Consider the following 24,717-nt stretch of genomic DNA (forward strand, 5'->3'; position numbering starts at 1 on the left):
CTGATCTGTGTTTTGGTTGCGTGGGTATCTTGACTTTGTGAAAGTTGATTGCTCTGGACATTTATAGTGTCCTTTTCTAATTACAATTAGTGTACTTTTCTGTGTACTATACTTGAACTGAAAAGCTAAAATCAATCAACCAAACTAAATTTATGACAAAGTAGCTCTAGTATTTGTTAAAGCTCACACGTCACAACAAATGTATTAAAATACTAGTTTTGAAGTCGACAGTGAAGGGACATTCAACAGTTATTTAATTGAGCACCAGGGGTACAGCAATAAAAGGGAAGCCTATGTTCAAGGATCTTACAATGTTAGTAGACAGACAAAATATTCAACTATATAAGTATTATGATAAAGGAAGTATAGGATCCCATTTAATTCCCAGAAGGAGTACTTAACTGGGGTGGTTTTGGGGGTTGAAGGGCATCAGAAAAGGATTCCTAAATTTGAGCTTAGTCTCCAAAAGTGTGTAGGCATTAGCCAGGTTGTAAAAAGAGAAAGGACACTGGGCAGAGTCAGTCATATGAGTAGGAGAGAGCAGGGCTAGATAAACAGGTGAACCATGAAGGCTTCAGGTGTGGGGCTTTTTTCTGAGGGTGTTAGAGAGCAGGACCATTTTAGAAAGGCTAGAGCACAGATACCAAATTAGAGGGAAGACTGGAACACAATGGGTGGGTGAAATGGAAACAAAAATTAAAGGGCTTTAGAAAAATAATGAAAATGAAAATACTACTATCCCAGCATATATGGGATACATTTATAGAAGAGATAAGTTGAAATTCACAGCCTTAAGCACTTTACAGCAATAAAAGTGAAAGACCAAAAATGTATTAATTAAATTCCAAATTCTAAATGCTAAGATAAGGCACAAGAAAATAACCAAAATAAACCAAATAACCAAAATAAAATATAAGGAAATAATGAAAGATAAAAGAAAATTAATGAAGTCGGGAGTAGGAACAAAACCCATCAAATTAATAAATAAAAATGATTGTTTTGGGGGAAATTAACAAAATAAACACACCACGAGTCAACATAATCATGGGGCAAAAAGGAAGAAGCACAAACATACAAAATATGAAATGGCAAGAGGGAGACAACTACTGAAATAGAGGAGATTTAAAATACCATAACAAGCTGTCTGGGAGATAGATCTCTATGTAAATAAATTTGAAAACAAGACAAAATAGATAATTTCTTAGGAAAATACAGTTTACCAAAACTGACCCATTAGGAAAGAAAGCATAAACAGATCAATTCCCATAGCAGGAACAGACAAATTTACTAAGGAACAACTTCTCACCTCCCCCCAAAAATAAAAAGCCCTGTTGCTTTCAAAGTGGAATCTTCAAAGAATACATAGCCTTCAATGCTACATACATTATACCAGAGCCTAGAGATCAAAATGAAAAGACAACCCACCAAATGGGAGAAAATATTTGCAAATCATATATCTGATAAGGGGTTAATCTCCATAATATATAAAGAACTCACACAAATGAAGTACAAAAAAACAACCTAATCAAAAAGTGGGCAGAAGATATGAATGGACATTTTTCCAAAGAAGATATACAGATGGCCAATAGGCACATGAAAAGATGCTCAACATTACTAATCATCAGGGAAATGCAAATCAAAACTACACTAAGATATCACCTTATACCCATTAGAATGGCTATAATAAGCAAGACAAAAAATAAATGTTGGAGAGGTTATGGAGAAAGGGGAACCCTCATACACTGCTGGGGGGAATGCGAACTGGTGCAGCCACTATGGAAAACAGTATGGAGATTCCTCAAAAAACTAAACATAGAAATACCATATGACCCAGCTATCCCACTACTGGGTGTTTATCCAAAGAACTTGAAATCAATGATCCAAAGAGATTTATGCACCCCTATGTTCATTGCAGCATTATTCACAATAGCCAAGACATGGAAGCAACCCAAGTCCTCATTGACTGATGATTGGATAAAGAAGATGTGATATATATGTACAATGGAATACTACTCAGCCATAAAAAAAGACAGAATTGTCCTATTCACAACCTCATGGATGGACCTTGAGGGCATTATGTTAAGGAAAATAACCCAGACAGAGAAAGACAAACATTGTATGATTTCGCTGATATGTGGAATATAAACAAACTTATGGACAGAGAACAAATTAGTGGTTACCAGGGGGAAGGTGGGTGGACGGTGAGCGTAAGGGGTGAAGGGGCACACTTGTATGGTGTATGACAAATATTAATGTACAACTGAAATTTCACAATGTTATAAGCTATTATGACCACAATAAAAAAAAAGAATACATTGTCCTCAGTGCTTCTGCATATTTCAGTTTGCCACCTCATGTGATTGTTACAAGTCCCAGTTGCATTCCTCTTACCCCAGCAAAGTTCATCTGTGTGTGGCAGTCCCCATCCTTCACCTGCTTGTGCCTCCAGACAAGACAGATGTCCTCACGGAGGAGAGTGGCCACTGGTCTCTACTCATCTACTCATTCTTGCTCTCAAGAATGTAGTTCATTTAGACTTATCTTTGTATCCATGGCTCTCTGGGGTCTTTTCTTTCTAATTTTTTATCTGATTTTTTCTTGTTGTTATGGTAGGTGCAGTGGTCTTTGGCAACCTTCTACATCCTAACTGGTAGCAGAATTATCAAATCACGTTAATCTAGTTAGGAACTGAGATGATTCAAAGTTGGGCCTTTAGTCCCTGTAAAGGCTGGTCTGTTTTTACTGCTAGTATGTATACTATTGAGGTCCCAACCCAAATCCTGGAGACAATTTTGCCGAGTCCTCTCCCCCTTCATAGGCCCTGAACTCCGATTTTATCACCCAAGACCCATAAGCCCTTTTGGAAACTCTTTAAACTTCCCAGCCTATAAGCTTCCTCCTCTGGAATCAGCAGATGCCTTTCCAGGAAGGCTGTCCTTAAATGCCAGGCTCATCTCTCTGGATTTTCCTCCTCTCCCAGGTCTTGATCCCACAATTACTCACTGCCTTGGTAGCTCTCCAGTGACTTCCAACAGATGCTATTTTATTTGGCCCAGCTATTCTAGTTGCTCTCAACAGGAGGATTGGTCTTAACCAGCTAGTTCGTTAGCAGAAGGAGAATCTCTGTCTTAGCTTTGGATCTCTGCTTAGCTAGGTCCTGGAATTGTACTTTTGAGTAAAGTGACAGAAGCTCTAACTATTTCCATTAGGAATTTATAAAATGTGTCTTCATTCTCAGTCAACTACTGGAACCATTTATGCTCATGGTACTGATAAACTCAGTGGGAAACCCTGCTAAGTACACTAATAGCAGCAGATTAACTTCTTAAAAGTTTCTGGAAACATCAGTAATAATAGTCACTGTGTTTTATTTCAAAGGGCTGTCTGTAAACCACAAACAGCTATGGCATACTCTTCATGAATTTCTCCCTGACTACTTGGATGTGGTGAGGGAAGGTGTGCTTGTCATCCTCCGTCATTAGTTTCCCATCTAGATTGTGGTGTGGGCCCCAGACACATTCTGCTGGGTAGGAAAAAGAGAGAGGGGAGCTAGGTCTTATGCTGCTGTACCACTATGTGCCAATGAGGCCTCACAGTGCCAGGGGCCCTCAACCTGAATGTTCCACTGAACCCATTGTTAGGTGGAGGTTAGGTGTATTTAGGGTGAGAAGCAGGTAGAGGTAGATTGGTTTGCCTCAGTAACAAGCATATCTGTTTCTTCCACTATAGCATGAAAATGCAAGTATTTGTGAATTTCTTACCTATTTCCTCCGAGGGGAGAGACCAGGAAGTAGGGGGGCGGCACTGGTGAACACTGAGTTAGAACAAGTGAGCATTTATATGAGTAATCCCATCTATATAATGAATCTGATAGAGTCATTGAAGAGTCTGCGGTTCTTCTTCCCCAGGCTTTGTGATCAATGTGTTCAACCTCACTGGCAACTTCCTGACTGAAAACAGTATTAATTAGCTATTCCCCTTTTCTGGGGAGTGAGCATAAGGATCTTGAGCTCCCAAGGCTTCTGTTAAGTTTACAGAAGTGGCCTCAGATTTTCTATGAGACCAGAGAATATTGGCTCTGCAAATGTGCTTCCAATTTGCTCCCCAGATGAATTCAGTTTGAGCCCTATCCACTTTGAAGTTGAGCTACTAAATGAAATACAGGAATGTTTAATCTTTGAAGCACACTGTATCCTTAAGTTTTTATTAAAACTATAGAAAACTTCTGATTACGACAACTCAGCATTAAAAACTGACCCGCTTCTTGGTATATGTCTGAAGGAAATGACATCTGGATCTCAAAAAGATACCTGCACTCCCATGTTCATTGCAGCACTATTCACAATAGCCAAGATTTGGAAACAGCCTAAGTGTCTGTCAGTGGATGAATGGATAAAGAAAATGTGGTGCATGTATATATGCATACCATTTGCAAGAACATGGATATACCTGGAGCACATTATGCTAAGTGAAATAAGCCAGACAGAGAAAGACAAATACTGTATGACTGCACTTACTTGTAGAATCTAAAACAGTCAAACTTATAGACGCAGAGAGTGGAATAGGAGTGGTTGTGGCAGGGCCGGTACAGGGGAAGATGGGGAAGTACTGGTGAAAGGATATGAAGTGTCAATTATACCTCAATAAAGCTGGAAACAAACAATAAACTGACCTGAATTGATTGTCTTGCAGGTATGAGAGAATTGAAATCCCAATCCATATTGTGCCTCATGTAACCATTGGGAAAGTGTGCCTTGAATCAGCAGTTGAGCTGCCCAAGATCTTGTGCCAAGAGGAGCAGGATGCATATAGAAGGATCCACAGGTAGAGACCTTCCTCACTCCTCCACCTCTCGGGGCCTAGTCCCTACTCCTGTCTTCTGTCTTTTCATCTTTAGCAACTCACTTCTTGAGCCCCTTTCCTTTCACCTCTCTATGAGAAAACTTTATAGCAGTCTCCAATCATAATGTTTTTCACACTGTATGATAACAATCTCTTTAACATTTGTTTCTCTCCTGCTGCACTTTATATCCTTCAAGGGCAAGGACACTTTTTTTGGTTATTAAAAAAAGTAAACTACAACAGTAGTCCTGTTGCCAAGTGTTGGGTCTTGCCCAATAAATTTGTACTATGTGAAGGCTTCAGTGAGAGACAGTAATTTCAAAATTATCTCTTTGAATTATCTCCAAGTTCTGAATAAAATCACGTCCCAAAAATCATGAAAAATTTACCAATAACCAGAATTTAAATTATACATATTCATCTAATCCAGTTGGTAAAGGTCTGGGGTTGTTTCTCATTTTGTTAGACAGTCCGTGACCATTTTGTTTTCCCTTCACTCCTGCTTTGCTACTCACCTAAACTGTTTTATCCCTTTAGCCTCACACATCTGGACTCAGTGACCAAGATCCATAATGGCTCAGGTAAGGTTTTTTCTTCTTGAGTATAGGCAGTGATTCCTGAAATAGGCAGCTGACAGAAGCAAATGTAGTTTAAGTGATTGAAGTGACGGGTACAAGGTTATCCTCAAGTTTTCTTTCCTCAGAGCTTTGCCATTCGTTAATCTTGCTCCCCACCTTTCTATTGAAGCCTATGGACTCCTGAATACTGTAAATGCTACCTAGAGTGAGGGAGGAGAGAGGGCTCTGATTTGTTGTGTTTGCCAGTTTCCATGGTATAATACCCCTACCATGGCTGATTTCAAACAACTAACATGGCTTCAACCAGCTTGAAATTTAGCAAGTTTTCTGAATTTAAAAAGTAGGTTAATAACTCAAAAATGGACAAATCAGTAGAACTGAATAGAGCCCAGAAATAGGCCCAGGTTTATAGAAGAATTTATATTTAAGAACGATGTTACTTCAAATAAAGAAAAAGGATGGATTATTCACTAAATAGTGTAGGGACAGTTAATTGTTAGTTTATTCATTCAAGAAACATTGGAGTGCCTACTCTCAGCTAGGCACTATTCTAGGCACTGGGGTACATTGCTCAAGAAAAGAGAGAGTCTTAACCTTCATGGACTTATATTCTTCTATCTCTATTTGGGGAAAAAATAGATTCCTACCTAACACCCTACACAAAAAATAAATTCCAAGTGTATTTATACTTTTACTATTAAATATGGTACAACCACTTTGGAAAAGAGGTTGGCAATTACAATTATCAAATGTCCCACCAGTTCCTCTCCTAGGCATATACCCTGAAGAGTTGAAAACAAGGGTTAAAAAAACAACTTGTACAGAAATGTTCATAGCAATATTATTCACAAGATCCAAAAGGTGTAACCACCCAAGTGTCTGTCAGTCAGTGGATGGACAAAGTGTGAGCCATCCATACAACGAAGTGCTGCTCAGCAACAAAAAGAACAAACAACTGATACATGAACAACCTGGATGAATCTCAAGAGCATTATGCCAAGTGAAAGAAGCATCACAGAAAATGCTCCATACTCTATAGTTCCATTTATATGAAATTCAAGAATAGGCAAGCCTAATCTATGGTGACAGTGAGCAGATCAGTAGCTGCTGGCACCAGAGGTGAAGGGGCATTGACTGCAAAGGGAACTGCAGAGGGGCCTGTGGGCTGCTGCACGTGTTCTGTATCTTGACTAAGGGTGGTTCCAAGGGGTATGCATTTGTTAAAACTCATTGAACCGGACATTTAAAATGGGGTCATTTTATTGTCTGCAAATTATACCTCTATAAAGCTTATTTTAAAAGGAAAAAAGTACAGAAGGAAAATATGAAAGGATATTTTTCAACCTCTAGGGAGGTGATCGCCTAAGTATAATCTGAAACCCTGAATTTACAAAAGACAAGACTGACTAAATAAGAATTAAAGACTTTTATAGACCCCTACAGAAAAATCAAATTGTTCATAATAATCTCTAAAGGAAGTATGGATTAAGATAAAGTTATCAGTGTTTCATCTTTTCTTTTGGCAAAGATGAAATTGAGATAATTAGATGAGGATGTGGAGGAAGTGAACACTCCCATATACTGTTCCTGGAGCTAAAATTAATTGCAATCTTTATAATAGCAAAAAATTGGATGTCACTGAAATGCCCATCAATAGAGAACTTATTAAATTGGTACATCCATTCAGATGAATATTGTTTAGCTCTTAAGAAGGCAAGCTAGATCTTTACTGACACAGAAAGATGTCTATGGCATATTGTTATGTGGAGAAAAAGTAACATCCAAAATCATACAGGTTTTATTCAAAAGTATACATATACCAGCACACACGTACACACATATACATATACATATATCTTGGAAGATATACCACACAGTATAACAGTGGTCGTTTTCAGTAAGTTAGGTATTATGAGAGAGAAAAAGATATTTCTCTTAGGTAGAATTTGTTTAAAAACAGTGCCATAGAATCTTTGTCTCATCATGAAGCTGAACATTCATAGTAAGGCATGAAAGATGATAACTCTTTACTCTTCATCTCTCTGGTTTTTCCTCATTTTAAAAAAAGGAGCGCTCAGGTGGGTTGAATTAACGTATTTATTTCTTCAATGTATATAACGTTTGATAAGCAGTTTTCCTACTGGCCTGGACTTAGTGGAAAACTCAATTGCAGAAGACAGAGTTCTAGTTCCCTAGGAGGTTATGGTCATTCACAGTGTGGAAAGGTCTGAGCGCTGGGGAAAGAAACCCTTCTGTAGCTCTTAGCCCATTTCCCTAAGGTAGTAAGGAGCTGGTCATCTTCTCCTCTCTGCATAGCCAGGCTTCCCTCAGGCTTATGGATCCAGGGATGTTCAGGATGGCCTCAGGATAGGTATCTTCTGTGCTCTGCTCTTCTGTCTTTCCCCTGGCTAGCCGTACAAAATCATCTGGTAGTCCTACTTATTGCACTTGTTCTACTTCTTCCTCCAACCCCTTCTTTTGGTACTCACAATTGGAGGGCTGTTGGTGGTGCAGTGTTATCTCATCTGTGTTTTTCCTCTTCAAGTGTTTACCAAGAATCTGTGCAGTCAGATGTCAGCAGTCAGTGGGCCTCTCCTACAGTGGTTGGAGGACAGACTGGAGCAAAACCAACAGCATTTGCAGGAGCTGCAACAGGAAAAGGAAGAGCTTATGCAAGAACTTTCTTCTCTAGAATAAAGCAGGAGACAAAATGGGGTAAAAAACTTTTTTTTCAACTTGTGTATCATGGTCTGGAAATTCACACACCTCATGTGTAGGCAGACTCTTTGTAGGAGCAGCTCATTTTATATCCCAATGGATGAGTTTTATGCATGCAATAAACACAAGATGTCTTCTTAAGTTTCATTAGGACTTAATGAACCCTCCTACCTATAACTGGCCTACAAAGAGCATATGCACAATGATTTAAGTAGAATGTGAAAGGTTTGTTTTAAAAGGCTATGGAAGGTACATTGGTAAGGACATCCTGTAATAAAATGTCCTGGGAGAAAATTTTAAATGTTTATTTTTCCCTTATTTAACTTGGATGTCTTTATTTTCATTTTCAGATACACTCACTCCCTAGAATAAGCTAAGGGAAGGAGAGTATTTCATATTTCAATTTTGTAGTTATGATGCTTATGTTGGACAAGTAAATAAGTACAGAAGAGGTAGTGGAAGGAAGTGAAGGTGACTTGTCAGCACTCCACCTCTACTCTTTGCTCTCATTGAGAGGCATATGTCTTATGTCTTCCTTCTTGATCTCTAAAATATGTATTCTGAGGGGCCGGCTCCGTGGCGTAGTGGTTAAGTTCAGTGCAGTCCACTTCAGCGGCCTGGGTTTGTGGGTTTGGATCCTGGGTGCAGACCTATGCCACTCGTCAGCCATGCTGCGGTGGCAACCCACACATAAAGAGGAAGAAGATTGGTACAGATGTTAGCTCAGGGCTTATCTTCCTCAGTAAAAAATAAATAAATAAATAAATAGTAATAAAATATGTATTCTGAGATACTTATCAAAGGTTGAATCTGTGTGGGTGCCCTTTCTAACCAAATACACGAGTTCTAGCATGTTTGACTCTGAACCAAATTCCCATTGAACAGATCCTATTTATCTAGGAACTTCCATTATAATATAAATGTATTTTTCCAGAAACATTTAGAACTTAGGATGTAGAAAAAATCATGCTTTAAAAAGTTCTGTTGCATTATTCTCACCTTGTATAACGACAGATGATAAGTATGTCTTCAGAAAAGAGTCAAGCCTATTGCATATGGGAAATTAAAGTGGGAATTGGAGGAGGTGGAAAGAAAAAAAAGAGAGCCTGATCCCAACAATGGAGACAAACGGCCGGTTTTTGTTTTAGTATTTAGTTTCTTTTTGTTTCTCCCTAGATTATTGTTTGTCAAATTTCAAAGTGTAGTCCAGAACCACCTGCACCAGAATCACTTGGAGATTAAATTTCATCTCTGGGATGGTACCCAGAAATCTTCATGAACTCTCCATCTGATTCTGAGGCATACTAAAGTTTGAAAACCATTACCCTAGGGCATATGGAGTATAAATGCTGTATTTTCCATAATTTCCCACAGCCACAGTTCTTCACTATTCTTTCTTTCCCTATAGGAAAGATGAAAATATCCAGGTATAAAATTAATTAAGCTAAATCAATTTTGAAGAAGAAAAAGTTGGAGGATTCACCTTACCTGACTTCAAGGTTTACTATAAAGCTACATAATCAAGATGGTATGGTATATGCACAACTGATTTTGACAAAGGTGCAAAAGCAATTCAGTGAAGGAGGGATAGTCTTTTCAACAAATGATGCTGGAGCAATTGAACACCCATAGGCAAAAAAATGAACTTTGACCTAAACTGCATCCTTCATACAAAAATTAACTCAAAATGTATCATGTACTTAGATGTAAGACATAAAACTGTAGAACTTTTAGAAAAAAAATCATAGAAAAATCTTCAGGATCTTGAGCTAGGCAACAAGTTTTTGGCCTTCACACCAAAAGCACAATCCTAAAAGGAAGAAGTTGATATACTGGACTTCATCAAAATGAAAAACTTGCTTTGCAAAATATTTAAGAGGAGGAAGTTATTGAGAGAAATTATTTGCAAACCATATATCTGATCAATCTAGAATATATAAAGTCAACAGTAAAAAACAAACAATCCGATTAGAAAATGAGCAAAAGACATGAATAGACATTTCATTAAAGAGGATAAATGGATGGCAAGTAAGCACATGAAAAAATATTGAACTTCATCAGTCATCAGGGAATGCAAATTAAAACCACAATGAATTATGGCTACATACTTATCAATAAGAACAGCTAAAGAAAAAATAGTGAAAATACCAGATGCTGTTGAGCATACAGACCAGATCTCTCATACATTGCTGATAGGAATGCAAAATTTTACAGCCACTCTAGAAAAGAGTTTGGAAATTTCCAATAAAGTTACACATACACATACCATACAACCCAGCAGTTGCAATCCTGGCCATTCATCCCAGAGAGATGAAGACCTATATTGGCACAAAAACTTGTGCACACTATAGCCACAAACTGGAAACAACCCAGATGTCCTGCCATTGAATGGGTGGTTAAACCAACCATCCATACCATGGAATACTACTCTGCCATGAAAAGGAACAGACTGTCAATACACATAACTTGGTTGGACCTCAAGGGTATTATAATGAATGAAAAAAAGCCAATTTCAAAAGGTCACATACTGTATTATTGCATTTATATAACATTCTTGAAATGAAAAAATTATAGAAATCAAGAACAGATTAATGGTTGCCAGGGATAGGGACTGGAGGCAGTGTGGGATATGTGTGACTATAAAAGGCTAACAGAAGGAGTTCCTTTGTGCTCATGGAACAGTTCTGTATCTTGATTGTGGTGTTGGTTACATGAATCTCTGTGCTGAAACTCCTTAGACCTGCACACACCCATAAATGAATGCATGTAAAATCTGGTGAAATTAATAAGGTCTGTAGTGTCAACCATTGTCAGTATGTTGGTTTTGAAGTTGTGCTATAGTTAAGTAAGATGTTACCACTGGGAGAAACTGGGTGAAAGGTACATGGGACTACTCCCTGTACTATTTTTGCAACTTCCTGTAAGTCTATAATTATTGCAAAATAAAAAGTTATAAGTATTGAATAGGGAACCAAGATGTATGGTACTTATTTTACGAAATAAGAATTATAAAAGGAAAATCTGAGGGGAATAAAATGATTTCAATATTTTTATCAGCTATCGTTGAACACACGTCCCTTTCCCTTTTTGGGCTTCATTTTCTTTATTTGTAAGTTTAGAGTAGGTGACCACTAAGGTTCCTTTAGCTTAGTGTTCAGTCTTTAAAAGTGTTGAGTATCACAAGGAACAGTGATGTGAACAAGATGTATCTTTACTTTCCTACTTGCACCAATCTGGCTTACCTTTACACAAAACATTGCATTCCACACACAACCCTGTATACCCTTCTGGTCAGCAGATTCTCTATTTTCAATCACAGCCAAGACTGATGGGAACAATATACACTTACTTTCTCTCTCTGTTTTCTCATCTCCTATTCATTTAACTCATTGCATTCTGACCTCTGCCCCCATCACTCCATTCAAACCACTCCTGCTAAAGACACCAATGACCTCCACATAGCAAAAGTCAATAGATGCTTTTCCTGTCCTTAATGATTCTCTCAGTCTTGACACAGTTAGCCACTCTTCTTTGAAATCTACCACTTTCGACTTCTGCTATTCTGTTCTTTTCTAGGTTTTCTCTGCTCTTGCTGTTACTTCTCAAATTCATTCATAGGCTTCTCCATCTTTATTCACCTATATGCAGCTGACAGACAAATCTGTGTCTCCGTCCAGACCTCTCCCTGAACTCTAGATCTACATTTCTACCTGCCTACTACACATTTCCACTTGGCTGTCTTAATGGCATATCAAACTTGATACATCTCAATCTGAACTCCTGGTTTTCAATCTAAACTATATTCCCTTCCAGTGTTTCTTACCTCAGTGAATGGAGCATCTATTTACACAAACCAGAAACTGAACAGACATCTTTAACATCTCTCTTCATCACAATCTAAACTTTTTACATTGATGGAGTCATGGCCATTTGATTAATGTAAGAATTTGAAAGTGATACCCCAGTAGCTATGAGCACATCTGGCACCCAGATATTGGTTCTCAAATACTATCCTTCACTAAAGGTAACCAGGGCTCCCTAGAGAGAAATGGCTGGTTCCAGGGCTGGGGCAGAGAAAGTACGAGATAAGCCCAAACCATCTTTTTGATCATAAAGTAAGGAAATGGGTCCAGCCTGAATGGGTTCCCATTGGCCAAATCTGGACAATTTGTGCATCAGATTAATGAGAGTAAAGCATTATATAAGTTATTATAAGAATCTTGAGTCTGCACTGATAAAAATAAATAGTTGGGAGGACAAAGAAAGCTCTTTAAGAAGAAAGCCAACTAATAAATGTAGAAGGAAGGATAAAATTAGAAACTCACACTTGGGTAATCATCATAGTAGTGACTGACTCAGGTATGACTCATCAATGGATGCTAAGGCAGGTTCACGGGTGGAAGTTTAACTGTCAAGGACATGAAAAATAGGGAAATGCCAAGAGGTGTCCCCAGACTTAAAGAGATTTAGGACATGAAAACTAAGTGCAACATGCATTCCTTATTGGATTCTGGGCCAGAAAGGAAAAAGAAATTCTTAGGACAGTTGCAATATTTGAATGGTCTCTTTGGATTGAATTGTAGTGTTGTATTACCTGATTAAGAGGGAGATGTGTACAGGGTAACAGCTCTATCACAGTGATCTGGTGCCCATGTGGTATCTACATATGCCACCTAAGCAAGGCCTGAAGTACAGTTAATCTGAGTCTTGTCAGAACAGCTTGAGATCCCCCCTGTTACATGAGAGGATGGAGGCCTGTAAAGAACTGCTCTGAGGCCATCTGCCACCCACCTCCCTACCTCCTCTGGGAGGCTGTCATGAGACAGTTTTTTATTGCCTGTGGGTTCTGATACCCAGGACATATCTATACCCTCTCAGGTGTAGTCTGTATAGATACATATTATAAAACTGCTTAGGTGCAGTCTAACAGGGGCTCCTCAGCAATGGGGTGTCTTGCAGTTCACATTGCAGTCATCCAGCCTCTTTCATTTCGGTTACATCCATTTTGGTGTGTGGGACAAGGACCACAGGGAGCTGGTACCTTTGGTTTCTCTTCCCTTTGCTGACTATGTAAGTAGTAAACTGAATCTAAAAAGGGCTTGTGTAGCTTAACCAGCCAAATCTGTCAGTCTTAGTCTGTGCTTGACAAATTTGGTGCCCCACATGGGGCTGGCAAAGTTAAAATGTTCTTTTAAAAGGCAAACACGGCCAGTTTAGGGGATAAGATAGACTCCCCAGGATCTGGTGGTACAGCTGTCACCTAAGTGTTGGGTGGGAGCAGGGAGAGTAAGGGTCCTCCCACTGTCCTATGTGATCAGTGGCTGTGTGGTCTGAGAGGATATAAAAGGACTCCCTGGGATCCAATAGCATATGCTACCTGTTGAGATACATTTGGAAGTTAAGCAGCGGGAAGACCTAAATGTAAGAACTAAAACTATAAAAACCCTAGAAGAAAACATAGCAGTGAATCTTCAGAACCTTGGTTTTGGCAATTGTTTCTTAGATATGACACCAAAAGCACAAGCAACAAAGAAAAAATAGATAAATTGGACTTCATGAAAATTAAAAATTTTGTGCATCAAAGGACATTATCAGAAAGTGAAGAGACAATTCAGAGAGTGGGAGAAAATATTTGCAAATCATATAAAGAAGGATCTAGTATCCAGAATATATGAAGAACTTTGACAACTCACACAAAAATTTTTTTAATGGGCAAAAGATATGAATAGACATTTCTCCATGGAAGATATAAAAGTTGTCAATAAGCACATGAAAAGATGCTTCACATCCTTAGACATCAGGGAAATGCAAATCAAAATCATGAGATACCAGTTCACACCCACTAGAATAAAAAAAGTATGATAGTTACAAGGGTTGGCAAGCATGTGGAGAAATTGGAACACTTGTACACTGCTGGTGGGACTGTAAAATTCCAAATTGGGTGCAGCCAATTTGGACAGTAGTTTGGTGGTTACTCCAAAAGTTAAACATAAAATATTACAAGACCCAGCAACTCCACTCCTAGGTATATATCTCAAGAATTGAAAACAAGTATTCAAACAAAAAGTTATATACGAATGTTCATAACGTAATATAATGTAATAGCCAAAAGGTGGAAACAACCCAAATGTCCGTAAACTGTAATAGATAAACAAAATGTGGTATATCTGTACAATGGAATATTAGTTAGTCATAAAAAGGAATGAATTACTGATGCTTCCTGCAACATGGATGAACCTTGAAAACACGATGCTAAGTGAAAGAAGGCAGACACAAAAGGACACATATTGTATGATTTCTTTTATACATAATGTTCAGAATAGGCAAATCCATAGAGATGCAAAGTAGATTAGTGGTTGCCAGAGGCTGGCGGGAGTGGGGATAGAGGGATGATAACAAAAAGGTATTGGGTTTCTTTTCGATGTGATAAAAATATTCTAAAGTTGACTGTAGTGATGGTTGCACAACTCTGTGACTATACTAAAAACCATTGAATTGTACATTTTGGGTAAATTTGGGTGAATTATATTCTATGTAACTTATGTCTCAATAAAGCTGTTTATAAAGATGAAAAAAGAAGAATCTTCCCTGCACCTCCAGCTGACCCTGCAGGCTGGTCTCTTCCTCTCTGCCCTGTACTCGCTCAGTTCCTAGCTGAGTAGATAGGATGTAGCATCTCTTTTTGTAAAAACAGAAACAAAAAGACGCCTCTCAGATTTTGGACAAAAGAGTTTTACCTTGTAAGGCTTGGGCCAGTTAATTTTATGTCTTGTAAAAATGTGTAATTGATGTTGACATATGTTACATATTTAACTGTACATGTTCATAATGTGTTAGAAATGTTCTCTGATGTCCAGAGTTTTCACTGCATAAATAATGTCTTGGTTGTTGACAAGTTGAAACTCTCAGTCTCAATGGCCATGGCTGCCCACCAGGTGGAGTGACTTATAAGTCCCAACAAAATTCAGATGCCTGCTTGCCAAGGAATATTTTTTGAAACAATGGGGTAAATGTATAGTGCTTAGTCTCTGTCAGTCAAAGAAAAACAGCTGTCCTTTACAAGGTGAAGAACTCTATGTTCCTGATTTAAAAAAAAAAAAAAAAAAAAAAGCTGTAACTCCTGCCAAAAATTGGCCCATTTCTTTTATGGTAAAGGAGGCTGCATCAGACTTTTGACCCCCTCTTGGGACTATTCGTGGTGCCTCACTGCCATTAAGACCTTTTTAGGTTACAGTGTTGCTATTTCAGTGCAGTCAGCTGACTATGCTTACTCTACTGAAGTCCTTGAAGCTAATTTGTATGCTGTTTTATTTGATGGACATTCTTCATACCCACATGCTTATGGCTGATATTGCTGAGTGTTCTGTGGCACTAAATGTGTTGAGAATGTTTAATACTTCAGGTTGTCAGGGATGTGCCCAATGGGAGAATACCACAATGAGAACAGAGATGGTGGGATGAGTACACGGCTGGGAGCCCACCCGGCTCCCCAGCCCAGCTGTGTGGTAGAGGGAAGTAGTATTGGATGCTACAAGAGAAGTGGGGTATCACTATCCTGAGGAAGCAGCTAATAGAAACAGGATGAAGTATATACAGCCTGACCTTTACCCCACCCCCTTCTCTTTCCCTGAGGCCTTTGGTCCACACGTTCTTGAGGATGCCTGGGCCTGGTTCAAAGATGGATCAGCTCACTTAAGGCCAGACTAGGCCTCCTAACCCCTCTCAACCCCATGATTAGATATTTTATTTAGATGGTAGGTACCTTTCCAGGGAATTGCCACATTTACAACCCACACTGCCTCCCTTAACTGTGTGCTTCACTGGGACTGAGCTTCAGTGGTCCAGTTATCTTTTTCAGTACTGGGCTGCTGCAGCTGTGCAGCCCCAAAGAAAAGTGCTTAAAACTGTGCATGGAAAAGGGGACTCTGCTCAATGGGCAGAGTTGCTGTGGTGCTAGCCTTGGAACATCCCTTCAAATGCACTTTATTACATTTTCACTGCCTCATGGGCAGTAGCCAACATATCGGCAGTTTGGCCAATGTGGGCTGGCACCTGATAAGACAACTGGATGATCAAGTCAGCCTCTGTGGGAAAAACATTACAGCAGCAGATTGCACAAGACCCACGTGAGCCATGTGGATGCCCATGGACAAGGAGCCTCAGAGGATGAACATCAGTAGAATCCACACACTCATCAGATCTGTGTTGCCCAGCGAGCAGACACTACTGAAAGATGGCATGGACTCAAAGGAAATACTGAAAAAGACAACTGCTCAGCTCTCAGTTTAGCACACACTTATGACAGTTTGGGCTATAAATGTGACAATTCTGCAGAAGGGTAGCTCCCATCAAAATAGGATGTTTAATTATAAGGTGATGAAGGGGAGGAAGCTTAGACTGGCTTTAAGAGATCCAAACTTCATAATTAACTCTTCTCATTCTACATTTGTTCCTCCCATGGCTACCTCTGGGACCCTGGGCTACTGGAATTTGGAAGTAGCAAAGAGGAGTTGGAGGTTGGTGACTCTAACCTGGTGCTCCTTTTGTCACTTTTCTCTGCTTGCTGGATTTGGGTAATTATAGACATTGATGATAATGATCATAAATATGAGATGATGACTCCTAAAGTGATACTGGTGTGGGCCACATGTCAGAGGTGGGAGATATTCTAGGTACAAGGGGTACAGAAAAGAAACTCCCAAGCCATTCAGAGAGAAGTCCAGGAGCAGGGTGTAGGCAAGACAAGGGGAAGAATGGAAAAGAGTGAAGTGCCTGCTACAGGGACTGGTCATACCAATCACCTGGCTGTGGAAGAATGGCCACTGTCCTCACTGGTGGAGAGCACACCTTAAACGCTGCCAGGAGGTCATGGGTGGAGAGGGGATCACTAACCTCTCAGCTCTTGTCTGTAGGGCACTTGGACAATTTAACCTAGATTGCCACCACCACTCTCAACTTGGTGGCTGACCCCACAAAGAATCTCTAAGGACTCTCAGAAATGTCCCAGCAGCTGCTGACTTCAGGAGTGAACAGCCTCCACTGAAGACGATAGAACAAGATTTACTTTCTGGAAACTAAGAAAACTCTTTTCTACAAAAACTTAATAGACTCCATCCCCAGCTCAACAAAATGCTGCTGCCAAGGTTCTTAGGACTTCCTATGTGAATGTCAGGCCTATACTAGCCTGCCACACACAAACTGTTCTATACTCTCTAGTGAAAATGGTAATGATAATGAACAATATCATATTGCCCTGGACTTCCTGCTGGTCAGTCAAGGCAAGGTATGTGCAACTGTCAAAACCCCTTACTGTACCTGAATCAATGAGATATTTAACTGGCTTAGCTCCAGCTGGGGAGCCTGGCTGAAGTCTGTCCTCCAAGTGGGTCTGACAATAATCCTAGGTAATCATAGTCACCATCACTCTTGTCCTATGTTGCCTAAAACAAACAGAATGGATTTTGTATAAGCCTCTATCAGTTAGAGCATATTTGATGGGGTGGCCCATGCTCCTGAGAATTCTTAGTTGGGTATGTGAAAGGTCAGTAGTGGAATCGTAAAGAATGGGTCCACCAAGTTGCCCTCATGACCTTGCATGCATTCATGCAAGCAAAGCTTGAACCATGACTTATCTGGGTCTTTGCAGGATACCTTGTGATCCTCCTGGAACATAAGAGGGTGGGAGGCTTGTGAGGTGCTGCCTCAAGGCCATCTCCTTCTCACCTTATCTCCCCTGGGAGGCTGTCCTGAGACAGTTTCTCATTGCCTTCTGGATTCTGATGAGGTATGAGGCTCTCAGCCCTGCCCCACTCAGGTTATAGCTACAGAATATAAAATCACTTAGCTGCAGTCTAGAAGGGGCAATGAGGTGTCCCATAACTGGTGCTGCAGTCATTGGCCCGTCTTGTTTCAGTTTTGTCCTATTTGATGTGTGGGACAAGGATACAAAGAGCTGACACCTTTGTCTCCTCTTTCTCTTGCTGTCTATGTGGGTAATAGACTGTATCGAAAAAGGGCTTGTTGTTACTTTACAAGTCAAATCAGTCACTTTTGCTTGGCCTTTTGCTTGACAATGTGGTAGTTATGTAGAAGAGTGTCCTTGATTGTGAGAAATGTACACAGGACTATTTAGGGATGATGGAGCATCATGTGTGCAGCTTGTTCTCAAATGGTTCAGAAAAACCTAATGATAAAGGTGCTACACACACATACATGCACGCACATTGCACAAATATGATGAAATGTTAACGGTTGAACAATATGTGTAAAGGTTACATGGTAGTTCTTTGTACCGTTCTTCCAACTTTTTTGTAAGTTGAAAATTATAATGAAATACATGCATGTACAATGTCTGGAAGGCTACATGAGAAAATGATAACTGGCTAATTACTTCTGGTGATTGAGGCCAAAGAAAGGGAGTCTTATTCTTCACTTTGAAATCTCCTGTAAACTGTTTTTTGAATTTCTACAATGAGCATGTATTATTTTCATAATACAAAACTAAAATGTACAATTTTTAAAATCACAAAAAGTAACATAATAAAACTTGGAAAATAGAAAGGGAAACTCACTTATAATATCATCATAATACAATTACTATCACTTTTGCTATTCCTTTTTGTTTTTCTCTGTTTTTATCCAGTCCTAGTATTAATACATCTTATAGTTGTACATGTGGATTTCCTTCATTTGACATAATATTTAAATATTTACATGGTGCACAGGCTTCATGATTATCATTTTAAATAACAGCTTACTATTGTATCTGGTGACAGTACCATGATTGACTCCATAATTCACTAAATAAAGAACAACAGCAAAGCCAGGGGAGGGAGGCATCTGATTTCCAGAATTGCATATTACAATATTACAAATGTCCAGTATTCAACAAAAAATCATGAGGCTAGCAAAGAAATAAGAAGATATGGCCTATTGACAGGAAAAAAAGAAATTAATAAAAACTATCTTGGACAAAGCCCAGGCATTGGATTTACCAAAGAATTTAATTCGACAGTTGTAAATATGCTTAAAGAGCAAAAGGAAATCAGTAGAATGATGTCTTACCACATATAGAATAACAGCAAGGAGATACGAAAATTTTTAAAAGGAACAAAATAGAAATTCTGGAGCTGAAAAGTCTAAGTGAAATGAAAAATTCACTGCAGAGGCTTGACAGCATATTTGAGCAGGGAGAAGAAAGAATCAATGAACTTGAAATAGGTCAATTATCTGAGCCTAAGGATCAGAAAGAAAAAAGATGAAAAAAAAGGAACAGAGCCTCAGAAACCCATCAGACACCATAAAGCATACCAGCATATACAAAATGGGAGTTCTAGATAAAGAGAAAGGAGCATAAAGAATTTTAAATGAAGTAATGACTAAAAATTTGCCAAATTTGATGAAATCCATGAATGTACACATTCAAGAACCTCAAAGAATCCAAAACTCAAAGAGATCCATACATAGAGACATAAGCCAAAATGTCTAAAGCCAAAGACAATGAATCTTGAGATCAGCAAGAGAGAAATGACTCATCGCATACAAAGGCACCTCAATAATATTGATGACTGAATTCTCATCGGAAACCAGAGGCCAGAAAGCAGTAGGATTACATATTCGAAGTGCTGAAAGAAAAGGCTGTCAATGAAGAATTCTATATCCAGGAATATTATCCTTCAAAAATGAAGTTATAACAAAGACATTCCCAGAAAAACAAAAAAACCTGAGATAATTCACCATTAACAGACCTGTCTTACAAGAAATACTAAAGACAGTCCTTCAGGCTGAAATGTAAGGACATTAGATGGTAACTCAAATTCACATAAACAAATAAAGATCAATGGTAAAGGTAACTACATAGATAAGTATAAAAGACACTTTAAGTGTACTTTTGTTTGTAATACTCTTCTCCTCTCACCTAATTTAAAAGGCAACTGCATAAAGCAATAGTTTTAGGATGTGTTGATGACCTTACAATGTAAAATATGTAATATGTATGACAATAATAGCACAAAAGAGAAGAAACAGAATAGAGCTATATTGGAGCAAAGTTTTTGTATGTGATTGAAATTAAGTTGGTATTAATTCAAATTAGATGATTTTAATATGTTAATTGTAATCCCCAGGGCAACCACCATGGAAATAATTAAAATATAATAAGTAATTAAAAATATAGTAACAGAAACAAGAGAATTAAAATGGTATACTAGAAAATATCTGCAGAACACAAAAGAAGGCAGTAATGGATGATTAGAAGATCAAAAACACATAATATGTTTAGAAAAAAAGAGCAAAATGGCAGAAATAGATCCTAACTTAGTAATTACATTAAATATAAATGAATTAAACAATCCAATCAAAAGGAAGAGATCCTTACATAAAAAGACAAGATCCAACTATATGCTTTTCATAGGATACACACTTTAAGATTCAAAGATATGAAAAGACTCAAAGTAAAAAGATGAGAAAAGATATCATGCAAATATCAACCATAAGAGAGCTGGCATGGTTAAACTAATATCAGACAAAATATTTTAAAAATGGTAGTAGAGATAAAGAGGGACATTTTATAAAGTTAAAATGCTCAACTCATTGGGAAGATAAACTGTTATATATGCATCTAACAACAGAGCCCCAAAATATATGAAGCAAAAGCTGACAGAATTAAAGGAGAAATAGACAATTCAACAGTAACTGTTGGTGAATTCAATACTCCACTTTCAATAGTGGATAGAACAACTAGGTAGAAGATCAACAAGAAAACAGAAGAATTGAACAACACTGTCATCAACTAGACATGAGACAACTTATAAGACTTTCAATCCAACAATAGCAGAATACACATTCTCCTGAAATGCACATGGAATACTATCCAGATTAGACCATATTTCAGGACATAAAACAAATCTCAATAAATTTAAAGGACTGAAATTATGGTGTTTTCTGACCACAATGGAATAAAATTAGAAATCAATAACAGAAGGAAATTTGAGAAATTCAGAAATATGTAAAAATTAAACAAACCACTCCTAAATACCTAATGAGTCAAAGACGAAATCATAAGGGAAAATAGAAAATCCTGTGAAATGAATTAAAAATGATGTGGCCAGCCCGGTGGCTCAGCAGTTAAGTTCGCACGTTCCGCTTCGGCAGCCCGGGGTTCGCTGGTTCGGATCCTGGGTGCAGACATGGCACTGCTTGGCATGCCATGCTGTGGTAGGTATCCCACATATAAAGTAGAGGAAGATGGGCACGGATATTAGCTCAGGGCCAGTCTTCCTCAGCGAAAAGAGGAGGATTGGTTAGCTCAGGGCTAATCTTCCTGAAAAAAAAAAAAAAGAAAACATAACACCCAACTTTATGGGGTGCAGTGAAAGCAGTGCTCAGAGGGAAATTGAGAGATGAAAATGCCTACATAACACAGAGAAAAGATTTCAAATTAATAAGCCAACTTTTTACCTTAAAGAACTGGAAAAAGAAGCACAAACTAAAACCAAAAGCTAGCAGTGGGAAGGATATAATAAAGATTTGAGCAGTGATACATGACATAGAGAACAGATAAGCAACCAAGAAAAGTTAACAAAACCAAAAGTTGGTTCCTTGAAAAGATCAACAATATTGACATTCCTTCAGCTGAGCTGACTGAAAAAAAAGGAGATTCAAATTTCTAAAGTTGCAAATGAAATAGGAGACAACACTACCAACCTCGCAAAAAGAAAACGGGTTATTATGAACTACTATATTCCAGTAAATTAGGTAACATAGATGAAATAAACAAATTCTTAGAAACACACAAACCACTGAGACTGCACCAAGAAGTAACAGAAAATCTGAATAAACGTATAAGAAGTAAAGAGATTTATTTAGTGATTTAAAAACTTCCCACCAAGAAAAGCCCAGGACCAGATGGCTTCACTGGTGAATTCTACCAAACGTTTGAATTAATACCAATTCAGAATTAATACCAATCCTTCACAAATTCTTCAAAAACAGATGAGGAGGAAACACTTCCCAACTCATTCTATGAGGCCAGTATTACCCTATACCAAAACCAAAGTTATCACAAGAAAACCAGAGACCAATATTCTTTATGAATATAGATGAAAAATCCCTCAACAAAATACTAATAAACCTAATCCAGCAGCATATAAAAAGAAGTATACACTATGACCAAGTGGGACTTATCCCAAGAGTGCAAGGTTAGGAATCAATCGATGTAATACACCATGTTAAAAGAATAAAGAACAAAAACCACAATAGATGTAAGATAGGCATATGACAACATACGACAGCCTTTCATGATGAAAACACCCAAAAAACCAGGAAGAGAAAGGAATTTTCTCAACCTGATAAAAGTCATATACAAATAACCCACAGCTAACATCATACTTAATGGTGAAAGACTGCTTTTTGCATAAGATCAGGAACAAGACAAGGATGTCCATTCCTGCCACTTCTATTCAATATTGTACTGAAGGTTCTAGCTAGGGCAATTAGGTGAAAATAAAAAAAAGGAAAGAAAGAAAAGTCACCCAAATTGAAAAGGAGATATAAAACATAAGACAGTCGTACATGTATACATTAGCAATGAGCAATCTGAAAATGAAATTAAGAAAAACAATTCCATGTACAATAGCATCAAAAAGAGTAAAATACTTAGGAATAACTTCAGCCGAAGAAGTGTAAGACACACACTAAAAACTAAAAACATTGTTGAAAGCAATTGTAAAAGACCTAAATAAATGGAAAGATATGTTTATGGATTGAAAGACTTAATTTTGTTAAGATTGCAATATTCCCAAAATTCATTTACATATTCAATGCAATCTCTATCAAAATCCCAGCTGCCTTATTTCCAGAAATTGACAAGTTGATCCTAAAATTCATATGGAATTGCAAAGGGCCCTGAACAGCCAAAAAAATCTTATAAAAGAATACAGCAGTAAGACTAACACTTCTCAAAGCTACAATAATAAATACAGTATGGTAATGGCATACGACTAGACATATAAACTATGTCTAGACTACAATCACTCAATGGGGTAAGAACAGTCTGTTGAACAAATGGATCTAGGACATCTGGATATCCACATGCAAATGTATGAAACTGGACCCTTACCTGACATCACATACAAAAGTTTAATCAGAATGTATCACAGATCTACAAGTTACGTGCTAAAACTATAAAACTCTTAGAAGACAGGGGTAAATATTCATAACCTTGGTTTAGGCAATGGATCTTTAGATATGACACCAAAAGCATAAACAACAAAAGAAAAATAGATAAATTGAACTAGAACACTGTGTAGGATAGATCATAATTGGGGAACAAAACAAGTCTTAACAAATTTAAGAATATTGAAATCACATCAAGCATTTTTCCAACAATGACATGAAAACAGGAGTCCAAAACAGGAGGAAAATCAGAAAATTTACTAATATGTAGAAATTAAACAACACGCTCCTAAATAATCATTGGGTCCAAGAATAAATCAAAAGGGAAATAAAAATATACCTTGAGACAAACAAAAATGGTAACACAACATACCAAACCCTATATGATGCAGCAAGAACACTTCTATGAGGGAAGTTTATAGCAATAAATGCATGCATTAAGAAAAAAGAAAGATCTCAAATAAACAACCTAACTTTACACCTCATGGAACTAGAAAAAGAACAAACTGAACCCAAAGTTAGGAGAAAGAAGGAAATAATAAAGATTAGAGCAGGAATAAATGAAATAGAGACCAGAAAAACAATACAAAAGATCAACAAAACTAAGAGTTGGTTTTTTGAAAAGAGAAAACAAAATTGACAAACCTTTAGCTACACTAAGCAAGAAAAAAAGACTCAAAATTATAAATGAAAGAGGAGACATCTACAACTGATATTACAGAAATACAAAGGATCATAAGGGACTATGAACAATTATATGCCAACAAATAAGATAACATAAAAGTAATGGATAATTTCCTATAAACTTACAACCTACCAAGACTGAATCATGAATAGAAAATCTGAACAGACCAATAATGAGTAAGATTGAAGAAGTAATCAAAAACTTCCCAACAAAGAATATCCCACGACCAGATGGCTTCATGGATGAATTATACAAAACATTTAAAGAAAAATTAATACCAGCCTTTCTCAAACTCTTCCAAAAAACTGAAGAAGGAGGAACATATCCAAATTCACTTAATAAAGCTAGCATTAACCTCATACCAAAGCCGGATAAGTACACAACAAGAAAAGAAAATTATAGGCCAATATTCCTGATGAATATAGATGCAAAAGTCCTTAACAAAATGCTAACAAACCAAATTGAACAGCACAATAAAAAGATCATACGATGTGATCAATGGGATTTATCCCTGAGATGCAAGGATGGTTCCATATGTACAAATCAATAATCATGATACACCACATTAACAAAATGAAGGCTACAATTTATATGATTATCTCAAAATGCAGAAGCATTTGACAAAATCCAACGTTTTCATGAAAAAAAACCACGAATTAGGTATAGAAGGAACATACCTCAACATAATTAAAGCCATATATGACTAAGCCCATAGCTAAC

At 37.8% G+C, this 24,717-nt stretch overlaps 1 protein-coding gene across 2 annotated transcripts in view; it reads left to right on the forward strand.

The window, feature by feature from the left end:
* The window catches only part of BRCC3 (BRCA1/BRCA2-containing complex subunit 3), a 106,079-nt gene extending 83,334 nt beyond the window's left edge, over positions 1-22,745 (forward strand). For both annotated transcript variants that reach the window (XM_044764186.2, XM_014836841.3), the window contains 4 exons: positions 4,693-4,824; positions 5,380-5,423; positions 7,966-8,135; positions 9,547-22,745. In XM_044764186.2, the coding sequence (XP_044620121.1) occupies positions 4,693-4,824; positions 5,380-5,423; positions 7,966-8,117 (328 nt within the window). In that variant the 3' untranslated portion in view covers positions 8,118-8,135; positions 9,547-22,745. The remainder of the gene's footprint in view (positions 1-4,692; positions 4,825-5,379; positions 5,424-7,965; positions 8,136-9,546) is intronic.
* The last annotated feature ends 1,972 nt before the right edge of the window (positions 22,746-24,717 follow it).

This window comes from Equus asinus, chromosome X (genome assembly GCF_041296235.1).
Source record: "Equus asinus isolate D_3611 breed Donkey chromosome X, EquAss-T2T_v2, whole genome shotgun sequence".
Lineage (NCBI taxonomy): Eukaryota > Metazoa > Chordata > Mammalia > Perissodactyla > Equidae > Equus > Equus asinus.